The sequence below is a fragment of the Sceloporus occidentalis genome, unplaced genomic scaffold (assembly GCF_023333645.1).
Source record: "Sceloporus occidentalis isolate IW3139 unplaced genomic scaffold, rSceOcc1.0.p SCAF_2, whole genome shotgun sequence".
Classification (NCBI taxonomy): domain Eukaryota; kingdom Metazoa; phylum Chordata; class Lepidosauria; order Squamata; family Phrynosomatidae; genus Sceloporus; species Sceloporus occidentalis.
The window spans coordinates 206,085,375-206,102,519 of record NW_028316982.1 but is presented as its reverse complement, the minus strand read 5'-3'; the positions used below and the strand labels follow the sequence as shown (position 1 = coordinate 206,102,519).

Here is a 17,145-nt window from a genome sequence, read left to right as displayed (position 1 = left end):
TTCTGCACGTAACGTGATGAGAACGTTCCTGGAACAGATATTACCGCATTGAGTAAACTGGAACGTGATCAAAACGTGATTGGAACGCATTTTACCGCACAGCGCTTCCTTTTTCTTGAAACTGTTCTCAGAACGGTTTGCTGTATTATGTTTTGTGGGCTGTGTTCTGATGACGTCGCCACTCAGTGGTTGGACGGCTCGGGAGAGGCGCTGCTCCCAGGAAAGAGGAAAAAGGGAGGCTTGGGCCATGGAGCTCGCCTCTCTTGAGTCCCTCGGCTTACTGAAATCCCTCACCTCCCTTCCCCATAGGAATCAATCCAAAAACAGAGTTTAAAAGGAGCAGCGAGCCCTATGGGTCTTCATCTGGGGAGGCAGAGGTTGCTTGGCTATGGGGATGTCCTGCCATCTCTCTCTCTCCCTTCTTTCCCCATAGAAATCAATCCAAAAACGGAGTTTAAAAAGAGCAGTGAGCCCTATGGGTCTTCATCTGGGGAGGCAGAGGTTGCTTGGCTATGGGGATGTCCTGCCATCTCTCTCTCTCCCCTCTTTCCCCATAGAAATCAATCCAAAAACGGAGTTTAAAATCTCTCCCAGATGCAGACCCAAAGAGGAAGGGAGGTGGGGGATTTCAGTAAGCCTAGGGACTCTGGCCGCCGCCCCCCCCCCCCCCCCCAGTTTGTCTTCCCTCCGAAGGGAGTCCGAGGATTCTCTTGGGAGGGAAGGAAGGCAAGTCCCTATAAAACGTTGGGGCTTCATATGCTGGCATATGTTTGAAGAAAATAGGATAAACCTATGTAACTTGATGGGCCAAGGGCAGAGTCCCCTCCTTGGCAGCCTGGGTTTTAAGGGAGCTCCATGGAGGTCCCTTCAAGCGGAGGGAAAGGGAGGGGACTGGACCAAGGGCAGAGCCCCGGCAGCCATTGCAGCTCTTTAAACCGGTTAGAAAAGAAGAGTCCTCTGCTGTCATCCCATTTCCCCCTTTTGGCAGCTTGACACCCTTTTGCTCCTGTGTGTGTGCATGTAATGTGTGCCTTCAGGTTGTGAGCTTCCCTCCCCGCTTTAACTCTTGTCTGGCTCTTTGCTATGGAATTCTGGGAGTTGTTTGCTTGCTTTTGTGTGGTGCTCCAAACAGAGGAGCTTTTGTGGGTTCCCTTCTGGAGGGAAGGAGGAGAAGGTCCTGGGCATCCCTGCCTCCTGCATTGTGACAGCACAGGAGCCCCACTGGACATGACACTAGAGGCCCCCCGCAGAAGCAGCCAGACCCTCTCCCTCTTGCTCTCTGCTCTGGTCTCTTCTTTCCCTCTCTCTTTCTCTCTCTTTCCCTGCTTTCCTCTTCTCTTCCTTGTCCCACCTTTCCTCCCTTTTTCCTTCCTTCCCTCCCTCCTTCTCCCCCCCTCTCTCTCGCTCTCTCTCTCTCTCTCACACACACACACACACCTTCCCTCACTGCAGTCGCTCGCCTGCCTGCCTCCCTGTCTCCCTGCCTCCCTGCCTGTCATTCTTTCAGCCAATCAGGAGACGGAGGAATGAGAGAACGGATTTGAGAACGGATAAGAATACCGCACACACTTCTGTTGGAACGTTCTCATCACGTTTCAGCTCTCTGGGAACACATTCAATCTGTACCCTCCTGGAACACATTTGGAACACATTTAAACGTTCTGAGAACCCGATTGGAACACATACGTGCGGTATACTCAAATGCGTTCCGTTCTCATCATGTGATGAGAACGTTCTCAGAACCCAGTGCGATAATCTTCAAAGACACATCTTTCTCTCTCTCTCAATGGTGAGTGCCAGCTCTCCTGAGCTCCTCCTTTACTTGAAAATTTCATTTAGTTACTCAAGGCTTAGGTAATCTGTACATATGTTTTAAATGTACATTCCAATATAACCAGTACAGGTTTTTTTTAAAGTGAAGTAATGTACATACAGCTGTTTGTCTTACTTCACTGAAATGAATCTTAGAGGAACACAAGACGTTCAGTGCTTTCCCTTGCACACACACTACTGAAGAATTATTATTATTATTATTATTATTATTATTATTATTAACCTTTATTTATAAAGCGCTGTAAATTTACACAGCGCTGTACATACAATCTTTTTAATTGAATGGTTCCCTGTCCTCAGGCTTACAATCTAAAAGAAGACTGACTCTTAATTGAAGCAGTCTTTAACTTTCTCCAAAGGGGGCTAGCAGCCTGGGAATCTACCCATAATCCAACAAAGATTAATCTTTTTTCTTGTAATTTGAATCCAAAAAGGCCTACTGCTAATAGAATCCTCCTGCTAGCATGGCTAAGAGCCATGTTGTTGAACATTCCAGGAGCTGTTATCTAAAAGCTTCACATCCAACATCACACAAGTAGACAGCCACTCACAGAAGATCTATTTAGCTTCCCTTTCTCCTCCCCTCTATTCCACACATTCCCCATAAAATCCTTTGAGGGCTGTGTGGAGAATCATAGTGGGGAAGGTGAAGAGGACCCACAAGCATTGTCCATTCTGCTTGGTGAAGGACATCATTGGACACAACCTGTAATTATTCTGTGGACAGACAATAAACATCCTTCATACATTCACCACCTTTCAAGTTAATAAGTTCAGATATTTCCTTCTATATTTGTCCCATGTAGTAAAACCTTTTATGCCATTATAAATTTCATTTCCTGCATGAGCTTCTGAAGACCATTATTTTATGAAGAGCAATACCTTTTCTCCTGCCAATGCCACAGTGAGCCCATGCTGAAAGCAGCAGGACTTGAATGGGAAGCTATGAAGGAACTAGACAAGATCCTTAAGTGTAAAGGTATATCATTGAATACTAGTTAGGATTGTCCATGCTGTCATATTTCCCATTTCTATATAGGGTTGTGAAAACTGGACAGTGTAGAAAGCTGACAGGAAGAAAATAAACTCATTTGAAATTTGATGCTTGAGAAGAGTTCTACAGATACCATGAACTGCTAAAAAGACAAATAAATGGGTCCTAGAGAAAATCAAACCTGAGCTCTTCTCTAGAAGCCAAGATAAGTAAACTGATGCCCGGAACAGACGGGCCCGAAGTGGTGTGCCACCACCGATACTAGGGCGCTGGAGCATGCAGCAACCCCATGCTCCAAAACCCTAGTCCGTATGGGCAGCAGCATCATGGCAGCATCCTGTCCACATGGGCGCCGCCATGATGACATAAGGGACGTGCAGCATACAGATGTCGCTGTGCATTGCTCACGTCACTGGTGTGCCAATGGCATGCACGTGACGTCAGCCAGGCTCCAGAAAAAGAACCTGTTTTTTGCAGGTTCTTTTTATTCCGGAGGGACACTGGAATGGCTGCTGCGGTGTCCCTCCAGAGTTAAAATTGATGCTTCCAGCCCACCATTTCGGGGTGGTTTGTTTTGCCCTTGAGACTGTTGTCATTCGGCCACATCATGAGAAAACATGACTCACAAGAAAAGACAATAATGCTTGGTAAGTCAGAAGGCAGTAAGTAAAGAGAAACACCCCATTTCAGATGAATAAATTCAGTTAAGAAAGCTATGTCCCTGAATCTGCAGGACTGGGGCAGGGATACCGATGATAGGGTGACTTAGAGGTCTCTCATTCAGAGGGTCACTGTAAGCCGAAGTTGACTTGACTGCAGTTAACAAAATACCTTTTCTTGTAAAGAAAAGCATTTCAAGCCAGATACCTATGATGAGTATTGCATTACTGATAAGTATGCCATTCAATCAGCACAGTACTGGCTTTTGAGCTGTAGTTTCCACTGTCATCTTAGAAAAAAACATATTATTCTAATATGCAGTTACAAGAGCAGTAGCAGAAAAATACTTTATATTTAACATGGGGGGCAAGTATAGTATTAAAAAATAAAGCTAGTCTTTGAGTCAAAATTATTTCACTGTTGTTTTTTTCATTTGATTGTAGGATGGAAGGAAAGGCTAAACAACACAAACAGCAAAGCTTGGCAAAGCTATCAAATGCTTTACTAATGCATTTCATTTATTCATGTAGTCTTCCAGAAGCAAAGAAGGCATTATTCATGAACAGAGGCATCAAGTAGGTTCATCATCACCTGTACTCACAGAGCAATGTGAAAAGATAGACATTTAGGCTTCAGTAAATTGCTGGGAGGCAGCGTGGAATAAAACAGATCCAAACTGCTAGCACTCTTTTTTTAAAAAAAAAAAAAGATCCAGAAATATAAAAACTGCAGGGAATTTATTCCTTCCCTCCATATGTAGCAGAATTTCAGCATGAACTTGCAAACTTGTGGGCACTAGCTTAAGAGCAGCTGTTTAGAATGTCAAGCTGGCACCCAAAGCTGGAAATATTTGCTTTACAGAAAACAGTTGAGGTAGGAGAAGCACATTTCTTTCCAAATTCCCATAGCTTTGCCGATCTGTCACAGCTTCTTCTGGAGTGATAGTTTCCTAAAGGTTAGCTTTGTCTCTGTGTATCCTGTGTAGAGCCCACAGTGGGGCAGAGGATAACTATAATTACCTGCATCTGTTCAGGCCTGCCCTCTGTGAGATTACCAACTGCTGTTTACATATACCTGCCATTATTCAGAGTCTCTTGGCATAGTAAACCTCAGAACATCACACTAATAAACCTAGACCAGTCCCTATGAATTAACTCAAGTTTAATATGATTATTGCAGAGAAAATGTGTTGAAATTGTAAATATTTAATAACTTATTTTGTTATTTATATTAACTTTTTATGTAAACGAGGCAAGTGCAGAAATATTTGGAAAGTTGGACTGCACTTTGAGTGGGGGAGGAATCTAGTCATACCCTTCTCTCTTGGGATCTGTTGTGGGGAAAAGTTTATTTCCGGTTGGCATGTGCATGACAAGGACTTGCTATGTGCCAAAGTAAGGTCTGTTGTTGTTAACTGCCCTCGAGCTGGCTCAGCTTAGGACAATCCTGTGAATGAGACACCTCCAAGCCTCCCTGTCCACATCTGCCCTGCTTAGGTCCTGAAGGCTCAGGGCCATGGTCTCCTTGATAGAGTCTATCCATCTGGAATGTGGTCTTCCTCTCTTTCTACTGCCCTCCACCTTTCCTAGCATTATTATATTCTCTAGCAAGTCATCTCATGATGTGGCCAGAGTATGATAACCTTAGTTTAGTTATTTTGGCTTTCAGGGGGAGTTAAGGCTTGATCTGTTCTAAAAACCATTTGTCTTTTTGTTTGTCAATAGTATCCTTGGTGGGATACAGACCGCCCCTTTGGGGTGGCCTGCAGGCACCGCAACCCCCGCCAGATCGGGGCCTGAGCAGCCACATTGGCAGCCCTGGAGGCCCCGAGGCCTGCTGCTTTTCCAGGCCTCGGGGAAGCTGCAAAACGCTGCTTTCCCCTGGCCTGGAAAGGGATGTCCTTGGGGCTTCGTGGCCCTGGACACCCCAGAAAGCTGCTGCCGGGAGAGAAAGGGGCCGCTCGACCCCTTTCCCCAGGCTTCGTTCCCACAGCCGTTTGGTCGCTGTGGGAACAAAGCACTCCCCAGGAAGGAGCTCCATTTCGGAGCTCCTTCTGGCACCGCTGAAAGGGCGCCACAAGCGCCCTGCAGTGGCGTGAGCACGTCACGCCCGCACCGCGCCATTTGGCTGATGTCATAATGGCGGTGCCTGTGTATACAGGGTGCCGCCTTTATGATGTGGCAAGTACGTGCTAGGGTTGCGGGGCGTCTGTAAAGGACACCCCAAGGCAACCCTAGCACGTCATGGCAGCGCCCCATAGGGCCTGTCTATAAAGCACCTCAACACTCTTCTCTAGCACAGTATCTTAAATAAATTTATCATATTTTCCGGCATATGAGACGACTGGGCGTATAAGACAAACTCCAATTTTTCCATTTAAAATATAGTGTTTGGGATATACTCACTGTATAAGACTACCCCTCTTCCAACGCACACCAAATAAAATTTTTAAAAACCATCAGATTTGATTTAAATATGGTAATTTTAATTCAAATGCTTATGACATGCAGGTACTTAGCAGGAAAACTTGTTGTATACAAAGCCTGCTTGGATTGGTCAGCTCCCCCTGCCTCCCCAGCCCTCCCTGTCTCCAAGACTATCAGAGCAGTAGCACAAACACGGCTCTTTTTTCCATACCCCGGGCATCCTGGACACCTGCAACTTGTTCCGCCCTTCACTTACACCTTCCTGGTGAGGTGCCCCCTCACCTTGTCATTGGGACTGCGTTAAGTCACTTCTTTCCATGAATCCTGGTGAATGGATTTCCTTCTACCGTACTTGTACAGCGTCACCCTTGTTGCTTTTATACGGTCGCTGCATACGGTGGGGATGCGGCCACAGCCATTTTTGAGCTCCCTCCACCATATGTGGCAATCGCAGATTCTCCAGTCTGGCTCGGAAGTTTCAGCACTTGTCCTATAAGACGACACCCGGCATATAAGATGATCCCTGACTTTTGAGAAGATTTTCCTGGGTTAAAAAGTAGTCTTATACGCCAGAAAATACAGTATTTTCTTTCTATCAGCTTTCTTCAATGTCCAGCTCTCACACCCGGTACATGGTAATGTGAAATATGATGACTTGGATGATGTTAACTTTGATATTCAGCTTGATATCTTTACAGTTTAAGATCTTGTCTAGTTCTTTTATAGTTGCACTTCCTAATCCTAATCTTTCACTGATTTCTTGACTACAGTCTCCGTTCTGATAAATGATTCTGATCAATTTATGGGAAATCTTTAAGAATTTCAATTTCCTCTGCATCTATATTGAATTCTTGTATCTCCTCTATGGTGATTATTTGGTTTTGTTAATATTCAACAGCAAGACTACCTTGGCACTTTCCTCTCTGACTTTCTTTAGTAATTGTTTCAAGTCTTTGATGTTTTCTGCATTTTTTAGATTGTTGAGATTCTTTCCTCAAATCTCCTTCCTCCATGTCTAAACCTGCTCTACATGTTATATTTTCCACATACAAGTTGAACAGAGTGACATAATGCAGCCTTGTTTGATCCCCTTTCTGAATGAGAACTTTTGTGTGTCTCTGTATTCGTTCTGCTCTGATAGTAGCCTCTTCTCCTGAGTACAGGTTACACATCAGAACAACCAAGTACACTATTTCTTTAAGATCACTTCATATTTTTCATTATCTATAAACTCAAAGGCTTTGCTGTAGTCTATAAAACACATGATGATTTTCTTCTGGAATTCCCTGGTGCACACCATTATCCAGTGTATGTGATCCCTAGTGCTTCTTCCTTTTCTGAACATCTCGAATTTCCTGAACACCTTTTCTTGCACCTCTAACTTCTCACTCTGTATATGGTAGGAGTCTCTGCTGAAAATTTTTAAGCATGACTTTGCTTGCATGGGAGATCAGTCCTGTAGTTGCCATACTCTTTTATGTCTCCTTTTAAAGGAATGGACTGAAATAAGGTAGCCATGTGATAAAGAGGGCAGGATTATAGTGTGTAGGGTTAATAATTGCAGAAAAGAAGGAAATTCAACAGAGAATTTCAGCATGTCAATATCACATTCAATTGAGTTCCTTTTAGTTGATTATCAGTAGTCCATAGTAGACAGCAGTTTAATATTTATTAAAGCTGATTGAAGTCAGTTATTAGTATCTAAGAATAATTCATTTTTAATTAATTTCTGAAGCTCTGAAACAAAATACCTAAGTGGTAATTTTGCAGCATGTATAATTATGCATATATATATAACAATAATGAAATATAAGCAATAAATAATGAGAGGGCAAAAATCAATTAGACCTGTTATATCTTTAGAATATACACAATTTTAAAGAATCATCAGCCACATGTGTCCCCTCCTATAGTTATCGTTTTGACACATTTTCCACAAGTATCCTTTTCCAGAGCTCAGGTTTTATTTGGTTTACAACCTATGATTGAGTCCTGCAGTCCCCTGGGACTTACAGCAGTTCCAAAATATATATATCAAATTACTCAGGCTCATTAGGGTTAATGGTTTCTTTTTCTTTTTTTCCTATTACAATTTAATGCAATAACTGGGTGCTACTATTTTACTTAACAGTACAAATTTTTTGGTATAATCTTACCTTGAAGAAAGTCATTGTTGATCCATCTCTAACAGCCCCATATTCTATCTTAGTTTGCTTTGCCAAATCATCAGCTGAATCAATGGGAGATTCCATTCTCTCAACAGTCAAAAAAGCAGCCAAATTTGCAGTGTAGGACGATATGATGATTAAGGTGAAAAACCACCATATTCCTCCAACTATTCTGGTGGAAAGAGCTTTGGGCATCAGCTCTGATCCTGTAGAATACCATCAAAACATTTGTATTACAATCAGCTGTAGACATTTCGGGTTCCTGCTATGTAATGTGATTTTTCATGTGTATCAAGAACAGTGGAAGAAAAATGATTTGATGTGATAATCCCAAATATATAGAGCTAACTAAACATAGAGACATACACTTAAAATGATATATGAAGTGTTTGATGATAAACATATTGATGTCCTTAGGTTGGAACACTAAAATATTAATATCTATTTTAATTGCTTTCCCCAGAAACATGAATGGTTATAATGATGGGCACACTCAATTGGAAACAGATTTCATTGATATTATTATAATAAATATGGCCAGTATTGGAGTATCAACCTTTAAATCTCATGTCTTTTAATATTTGAGTATTAAGTCTTTGCTTTAGTCCAGGGGTAGGCAACCTGCGGCCCACGGGCCGGATGCGGCCCAGTGAGGCCTTGGGACCGGCCCCAGCCCGGTCCTGCCGCCGATTGCCACCAGGTCCTTTGGCCTCTCGCGCGCAGGGGCAAGGGGGCAATTGTCTATAGATGCCTCAGAAACATGCATTTATATTAACATTTTTTAAAAAATCAGCAATTTTTTTTGCGTGTCCTGCACTTTTTTTTAAAAAAGTGTCCACCATTTGAAAATGTTGTCCTACATTTGTCCCAGTTTATTTATTTATTTAATTTTTTAAAAATTATTTAATTATTTATTTTTTGGCTTCGGCCCCCCAGTTGTCTGAGGGACAGCAACCCGGCCCCCGGCTCAAAACGGTTGCCTACCCCTGCTTTAGTCATTGTATCCAGGGCTAGCTATTGGGGAGGGTGGGCAGATACAAGAATTGTTCCTCCAAATAAGAATTCTATTCTCCCCAAATGAAATTTCCTTTCAGTCCTTAAATTCTCTGGCATTGCAGAGGCTGAGAAATTGAAGATCCTTTACACCTAGGACTCCTGTATTTGCTGTGCTTACATTCCCTTGGTCACTTTCCTTGCTCCTTTTCTTTGGATGCAGGAACTATATTTCTAAACCCTCAGCGGACATTTTAAGTTACTGCCATGCTTGAATTTTGGGGACTGAAGAAACATTTCATGGGTGGCCAGAATTCCTAGGGGGGGGGCGATGCCCTCACCCCTCATATCACTCCATGATTGCTCAAAGTCCTATGCTGTAGAAGGCAGGGCCTGGATGGGAAAGATGGCGGAAAAAGAGAAAACCTGACTGTCCTTTAAGTATATAATCAAGATATGAGGAAAGTTCGAAAGGCATCCCTATGTCATAGTGTCTGTGTGATGATTTAGTAATAATGATTGTGTTGATGATTGACTGTATTGATTATTGAGATGAATAGCCATATAACACATCACTTAAAAAGTGGTAGTTTGACATTTTAAGACAATAGCAGAAGCAGCAGTGAAGCAATGCAAGATGCGACAAGCTTAGGACAATAAATGGATATTCTGCATGGTATTTAATTGTTAAAAGCAAAACTCTCCCACATGAAATATTCAGCATTATCTAACCTTATTGCTGATAAATATATTGAAATAATTACCCCCTGCCCCTGCCCCATTTGGCACAGGGCTAGTTTCAACCTAACATTAAAAGGTGACCCGAAACACATTTTGAAGATTTACTGGCAGGCTATATGTTTTTTTTTATAAGTGAACTGATAGACAAACATATTAACAAATTAAATTTGGTTCAAGCTATGTATGTTGCTCTTCTCTGTCCATTCCCTCCATTTTCCCCTTCCTTGTTTGATTCCACCTCAGTTTCCTGTTCCATCTAGAGAAATTCAGTAAAGTACCCTGGTACAAGGATGTTTGAGAACCGTACAACTAACAAATGTTTGTTCTTTTGTTCTACATATAGAAGATGCAGGGAGGCCTTAGTAACCCTGGGACTATTTGGGGTGGTGGTGGTGAGAAAAGAAAGTTCCCAGGGTCCTGAAGTCCCTAGGGCCCAGGGATCTCTGGCTCTGCCACACAGCAGAATTAATGAAGTTTGACACCACTTCAACTATCATGTCTCCATCTGATGGAATCCAGGGATTTGTAGTTGGTTGTGGCACCAGAACTCTGATAAAGCAGGCTAAATATTTCTCAAAACTACAAATCTCAGAATTCCATAGCATTGAGCCATGGCAGTTAAAGTTATGTCATAATGCATTAATTCTGTAGTGTAGATGCAGCCCCTGAGAAGTATTACTTCTCCAGTACTGCATTTCAAAGGAAGGTCCTATTGGCACAAATGATTAAACCTCTCTCTGTTCTTAGATGCAAGATTGTTCAGGCTTCCCTGTGCTTGCCATTTTGAAAATGTGAATTCTAAGTGCATCTGTGCAACTAATGTTATACTTGCTTTGGCTTCCAACTGCGGGCATTAATCACTAACTCATATGCACAAGCTGTAGTCTGGTCTTGGGAAAGATTTTGTTATGTTTTGTTTTGAAAACTAGCTTCCAAAAACACATAGACAGCATGTATAAGAGATTCTGAAAGTTGCAGTCTAAGCGTAATGCTTCCCAGCTCTAATACAATATGAGGTATAAATAGAAGAGAGGAGGAGGCATTGGTTAAGTATTTGTATGCTTGTCTTTCCTGTTCATCTAAGGACTTTAACCACACAAGAAAAGAAAGGCAAAATAGACTGGGAGAGTAGCAGCTTTCTCTGTGCTACTCCACATGCCATCATAGCACTTCTGTTCTCTTCCCAAGGAGAGGCTGTCAACAAAGCATGGCTTTTGTTCCACTGGAAAAAATCTTTTCAGCAAAAGGCACACTTTGAGAACCATCTCCCCTTGGGAAGAGAACGGAAGTGCTATGACAGCATGTGGGGCGGCATGGAAAAAGCTTCTACTCTCCCAATTCATTTCACCTTTCTTTTCTCGTGTGATAAGGACACATTTGCAGCCATGTACAACACTGCACACCCTCTGTATGCTTTGTCTTTTCTCTGAGTTTAGAGACTCTGAGTCAGTTATGAATTCAGTAGGAATGAAGCCCATGCTTCCTAAACTGGATACTATAAATATACTAAGCATAGCAATCTCATTCATTCACAAAGCTTTGTTGGCACTGAAGTCCTGTACTGTCTAAGAGAACTCTGTGGTATCTATATGCAAGTTCTATAAACATAAAGTTCTTGTCAGATTTATTTGGTGAGCATTAGTAGCTTATGAACTTTCATTTCAGCCCATAATATGCAGGAAAAAAGGCAATATTTTTTCCAAATGAGAGTTTTCAGTTACAACTTCACTCCATATAAATAAGCTTTTTGCCAAAAAAATGTGTTTGGTGGATGATTTAATGCCTTAGGCATGTTGATATATGCATTGGTCTAGGGAGATCAGTGGGAATTTGCTATGATGATTTAGAACTAAGATGATGTCTTCTTTTCTACTCTGTTGGTGCTATACATATCAATGGAATCAGAGCATCTGTTTTATGGGCAATCTTGCCAAGTGTAAATGGTTTCCTAAAAGATGCTTAAAGGTGGAGCCTATACGTTCCATTCTATGGTACACAAATGGGCTTCTCCTCATTGCATTTACACCCCATATTTGCTCAGCAGGCTTCCCCCAACTATCCGTAGTAGATGGGGCCATTGGAGAAGAATGAGGAGGAAAATCAGTGCCATCAACAGTGTCTCTTCCACCAATGGTATAACACTATGTTTTCAATGGGTTAGTTCCAGACTTAGAGCTGACTCACTCAAGTTAATGAGATTTGTGTCCCATAGCGCTACATAAAGAATAATAATAATAATAATAATAATAATAATCATTGATTCCAAGGATCTGTTCTAAGCATAACTATGCCATGACTGTAACTCTTTGTTTACATTAAAAAATAAGATTTGCCAGCATGGGACATCCATCTAGTCAATTCACGTATACAGCTAATGCTGATATGAAGCTAATGTGTTTAATGCTCCATTCATTTTTGGAATGGATGTGGGTGATCATCCCCACCCAGGTTCACTAACTATGTGCAATAAAAGTTTGATGGCTGAATGACAGAGCTATCTTAACCATGTTTACTCAGAAGAAAGACCAATTGATTTTAACATGGCTAACTACTTAATAGACATGTCGTGGATTTTATTCAAAGAATTCTACTAATTTTATAAGGATTTTGAAAACCCAAATCTACATTTCAGTTTTTCTTTGGACATTCTATTTAGCAAGAAATTTTATTTACAAAATAAATCATGGTGTTTTTTCTTCCAAAGATTCTGTTTTTAGTTTTAACCTGCCACTAATCCAGATAGTAAAAAAGGGAAAGAATGCTGATTCAGTTCTTCATGAAAACATTATTTACTGAAAGCTCAGCAAAGGAATATAAATTATGTTGACGCTGACATAATGCCTTACTTTACGGAATATGTGGGGTAATAATAATGGCCCATAGCTGTTCGTCAACAGAGCATTGAGAGGTTCTGATAATCTCCTATTTTTGTCATTAACTATCATTTCCCCTTGATTTTCTGTCACAAGGAAAGTCAGTTGCTCATATGAAAGCAAAAGTGTACTTTACTCAGATTAGATTTGCTTGGAAAACTGCTTATCCTCCAAGGAGTCAGTGGATGTACATCCACAAACATCTCAACCAAAGAAAATGCTGAAAGCAGGCTATTGGCTCATAGGGTCATGTTGGTTCACCAGTTTCATTGCCAACTCAGCAAAACTATTAAGTGTGTAACTTTGAGTGAAATGCAGTCCAGTTTTTCAAAAAAGAGGGATTTTTAATGGAAATGTAGCCTGTAACTTGAATACAAGGATTTCTCCAGGCCCTGCTGTATGCACAAAGGATTTATATATACAGCTTTCCCTAATTATGGGTGAGCCTCACCTGCACACCTTGTTACCTCATTCATCCCTATGAAGCGGATGAGCCAAGATCCACTGGTTGCTGAACTCTAGATGTGTATTGCAGTTGTAGCATATGGAACGAACTAGGGCTGAACATTCTCTTTGAGTCTAATATTCTTAAAAGCCTGATCATTTACATGTATTTTTTCTTGGAGGAAATTCCCATTGCATTTAATGGAATTTATTCCCAAGAAACTCTGCATAAGCTAGCAACCTAACAGTGCAGTATACCCTTAATTTACAGTAGCTTCCAGTTCACAATGACATGCCTTACTTACTTCAAAGTGATTTCATTGTCATTAAATAGGCTTGTGAGTAAGGAAACATGACTTGTGTAGCTCTTTATGCACTTCCAGTTAATCTGCCAGGTATGCCATGTTTCGGGGACCTTTTAAAGAAGATGCTATTTCTGCATTGCAGATTTAGAGAAGAGGGATAAGAAAATAATGCTATTATCAAGAACCAGAGTCAGAGACAATACTTGCTGAAGACTCTCTAGTGCCTTTTTATGGCAGACATGACAGCCAATCCTGATCCAGACTTTGCTCACGCTCTGTAGAAAAGAGAAAGTCTGATCATCACATTTTAAAATTTAATAAACCCATGACTTCCAATCAAGCACAACAAGCAGCTTCTGTTAACAAGAAAGAGCATAACAATAGATGCAGAGGTTAGCAACCATTCATCTCTTGTTCAAACTCTACATGTTAATGATGGTGCACTTACAGTCCACACGTACCACAAGTTTGTACATGGAAACATTCACTTCAACTTACAAAACATTTTTTTTGGTTTTGTTTTTATTTTTAAAGCTTCTTCAAAGACAAGCAGAGTCTGGTTGGGGCTGACTGTCATGTACCCAAGGTAGTGGTAACAAGTAGGCACGACATCCCACAGTTTGCTGTGGATGATGGTAAACTCCAAAAAAGGCAGGCCATTCAGAACACAAAGTAGTTTGCCACTCACACACACAAAGCAGTCACAACTATAGACACACACCTGCCTGATACTGTAAAACCTTTCTCTCTGTTTTTACTGACAAACCAGGACAAAGAACTTACTCTGTTGGTTGATCTTGGATACAATCCATTCTATGAGTACGAATGTTCTGCTGTATGCCCACCTTCTTTCTTACAGCAACAAATGCCTGATGTAACATGGGAAACAGCCTACCCCCATTAAATCAATGGTCAATAGCCCACTGCTGTTAGCAACACCAGGCTTATGAAGTTGTGCATTTCAATTTTTACCAAGCCATCAATTGTGAAGAGATCAATATTTCTGCGAGGGATGTTTTGTACTCATATTTCTTTATTAAAATGTTTTGCTACTTGGGAAGCTTTTGCAGTGTGTTGTCATTTTTGAGGGGGTTCACAATAATTAAACATATATTCTGAACACACACCTCATTCAGAGGCAAAAGCTTAGTAACAGAGGGCTCAGAATGAGTACACCACATACACACACACATGGCCAGTAGATATACTGGGCAGATTCTCCATATCAAGTGCATCTCATTTCCTTTTACTGTCAAGTGAGCATCTCTGTGAAGTTTCCAGAATCAACAGCAGTTAGGATGTTGTGGGTGTCACAGGCTGGACACACTGACATGAGGCAAAACCTTAGACCTGTGGAAAAGCCGTTAAGTAAGTTTGGGATTTTTTTTTAAAAAAAGAGAAAACAATATAAATTTGACAAATGCTTAAATAAGGATTCTAACAAAATGATTTTTTGGGCTTAGACCTTCTGTAGATTTATTTTGCATCACAAAGGGTGCCAGTTTCATTTCTCCCCCAAAAGTACTATTTGTCACATTCATAAATATACATATGCTTTTGCATGTCTCCTTTCTAGTTCAGGTTTTACAGTATATGCTAGAGCTACAAATGGTGGAGTTTACCAGCACAGAAGCCCTTGAGCAGACTGTGGGATGTGTGCAGAAATGAAGTGTAACCGGTGTACCTTGCTGCATGAGAGCTCCAACTCCAAACCAGAAACTATTAAGCAAAGTAAAATTGTTTTCCACCACATCTGAGTCAGGGTTGCACGGGTGGGGATTATACCACTCATAGGGTGTAAACCTGTGGTAGTTAACAGAAACAGTTTGTGAACATCAGGTAAAAAAATACAGACGGCACCAGCAAACCTGCTGAACAATGCACAAAATGCAAAGATTAATGAGGAAAATAAAAGAAAAACAAAATTAAGGCCATATTCATAAATGTACAGCCACGGCATGAAAACTCCAAAGCAGCCTTGCAATGCAGACAGAGCTCTATTTCCAGCCAGAGACCTCCTTCCATTCATTGTTGTTATTGTACTTTGATTATGAACCCAGATATGCCTACTCCATCTTTCAAAGATAAGAACTGCTTTTACCTGATACCTTCTAACAGACACATTATGATATTTTTTAAAAAGGAAATAGAAGTATTCTTTGAATTGCAATAATTCTGAAAGCTCTTCTGTGTAATGCAGCCTGACCCAGTCCATTTGTGATCAAACAGATCTCTGGATCAGTACTGGGACCAGCTACCCATCAGTTATTTCCTGTTGATACATTGTGAAGGAGTGATAAGTATCACCAGATACTTGAAGTCATGGGGGTAGAAATGTACTAAAGGATCAACAAGTGGATACAGCTGATAGATTTCTGGTATGGAATCTTTTTATGTTCAGAGATTATTTTCTCATTTTCATATTGTGTGCATGCATGTATGTGTAAACTGTACCTGTCTATCCACCCTCCCACCCACATAAGCAAAAAGTATAACCCCAGTATATGCTGTGAATATGTATTTCAGCCCCTAGAATTAGCTAGGAACTAGAACTAGGCCCCATCTTCTAAACTGTTCATTGCCCCAACTATCTTAATCTAGAGTAATCATGCATTTAAGAGAAATATTAATTATAAAGAACTTTGTGACAGTTTCTAAGAAGTGTATGATACTGGGGGATAAGGTAAGAGACGAACCAGGGTGCTCATCAACCATACTTTGTCGCCTTCTTTCTAGAGCTGTGAGGGTTAAATGTTTGTTATAAGTCTTGAAAATTGAATAATCAGAGGTACCATGTGCTACTGTCACATTTAGCCCCCAGTCAATGAAACTCAGAGACAAAACCAGCATCACCAGTTCCTGTAAAATAAATGCTGAGCCTGGGACTTCAGAAGGAGAAATGTCTCACTGTGAGAGGCCCCATTAGGCTGTGTGCCAGCTTCTGCCAACCCACTGCTTTTGGAATCTGACTTCCACCTTGGATGACACTGTCTTCCTCTACCCCTTCTGATCTTCAGCTTTTGAAACTTAACCTGTCCCTTCCTTAGACTTTTCTCTTTAATGTAGCTCTTCTGGCATGAGAACTAGCATCTCCATGTACAGAACAATCTGATTTCTTGGAGTTCCAAGGGACTCTGATCATGCTATCCATTGGTGAAGCCATATACACACAGGAACTGTGTATGCATAGAGACTATACTTCATTCAGGCATCCTAAAAGTAACAGCTACCCCCTCCCCTCCATTTATGCTGTATACATCTGCCAGAGCATGACTACACACAGAAATGGATTTCTGCTTGTAGATCCCTCTTACTTTATTGGCACATGGTTGTGGAAATAAGATTAATAAATATTTGTTGCAACAATGAGAGAATACTGGGAAATGAATCATAGAATCATAGAGTTGGAAGAGACCGCAAGGGCCATCCAGTCCAACCCCCTGCCATGCAGGAATGCTTTGGAAGAAATTAGAACTTTTCTTTTACTAATTGAAAATAAAAATTAATAATGAACACTATGTTGTATTGCATTCTATAAATAATAATAATAATAATAATAATAATAATAATAATACTTTCTATCCTGCCTCTTCAACAAGATTGAGATGGCTTATATCAGTAAAAAGTATATAACACAATAAAATAAATCCCAGTGACTATACAATGACTATAGTAAAATACATTTAAAATCATTAAAACAATCTCAAG

General features: G+C 40.9%; 1 protein-coding gene across 9 annotated transcripts in view; it reads right to left on the bottom strand.

Annotated features, from left to right (window-relative positions):
• GRIK1 (glutamate ionotropic receptor kainate type subunit 1) overlaps positions 1-17,145 on the bottom strand; it is a 221,483-nt gene that overhangs the window by 22,059 nt on the left and 182,279 nt on the right. For all 9 annotated transcript variants that reach the window (XM_089512115.1, XM_089512119.1, XM_089512120.1 and 6 more), the window contains 2 exons: positions 15,122-15,240; positions 8,070-8,287 (listed from right to left, as the gene is read on the bottom strand). In XM_089512115.1, the coding sequence (XP_089368241.1) occupies positions 8,070-8,287; positions 15,122-15,240 (337 nt within the window). The remainder of the gene's footprint in view (positions 1-8,069; positions 8,288-15,121; positions 15,241-17,145) is intronic.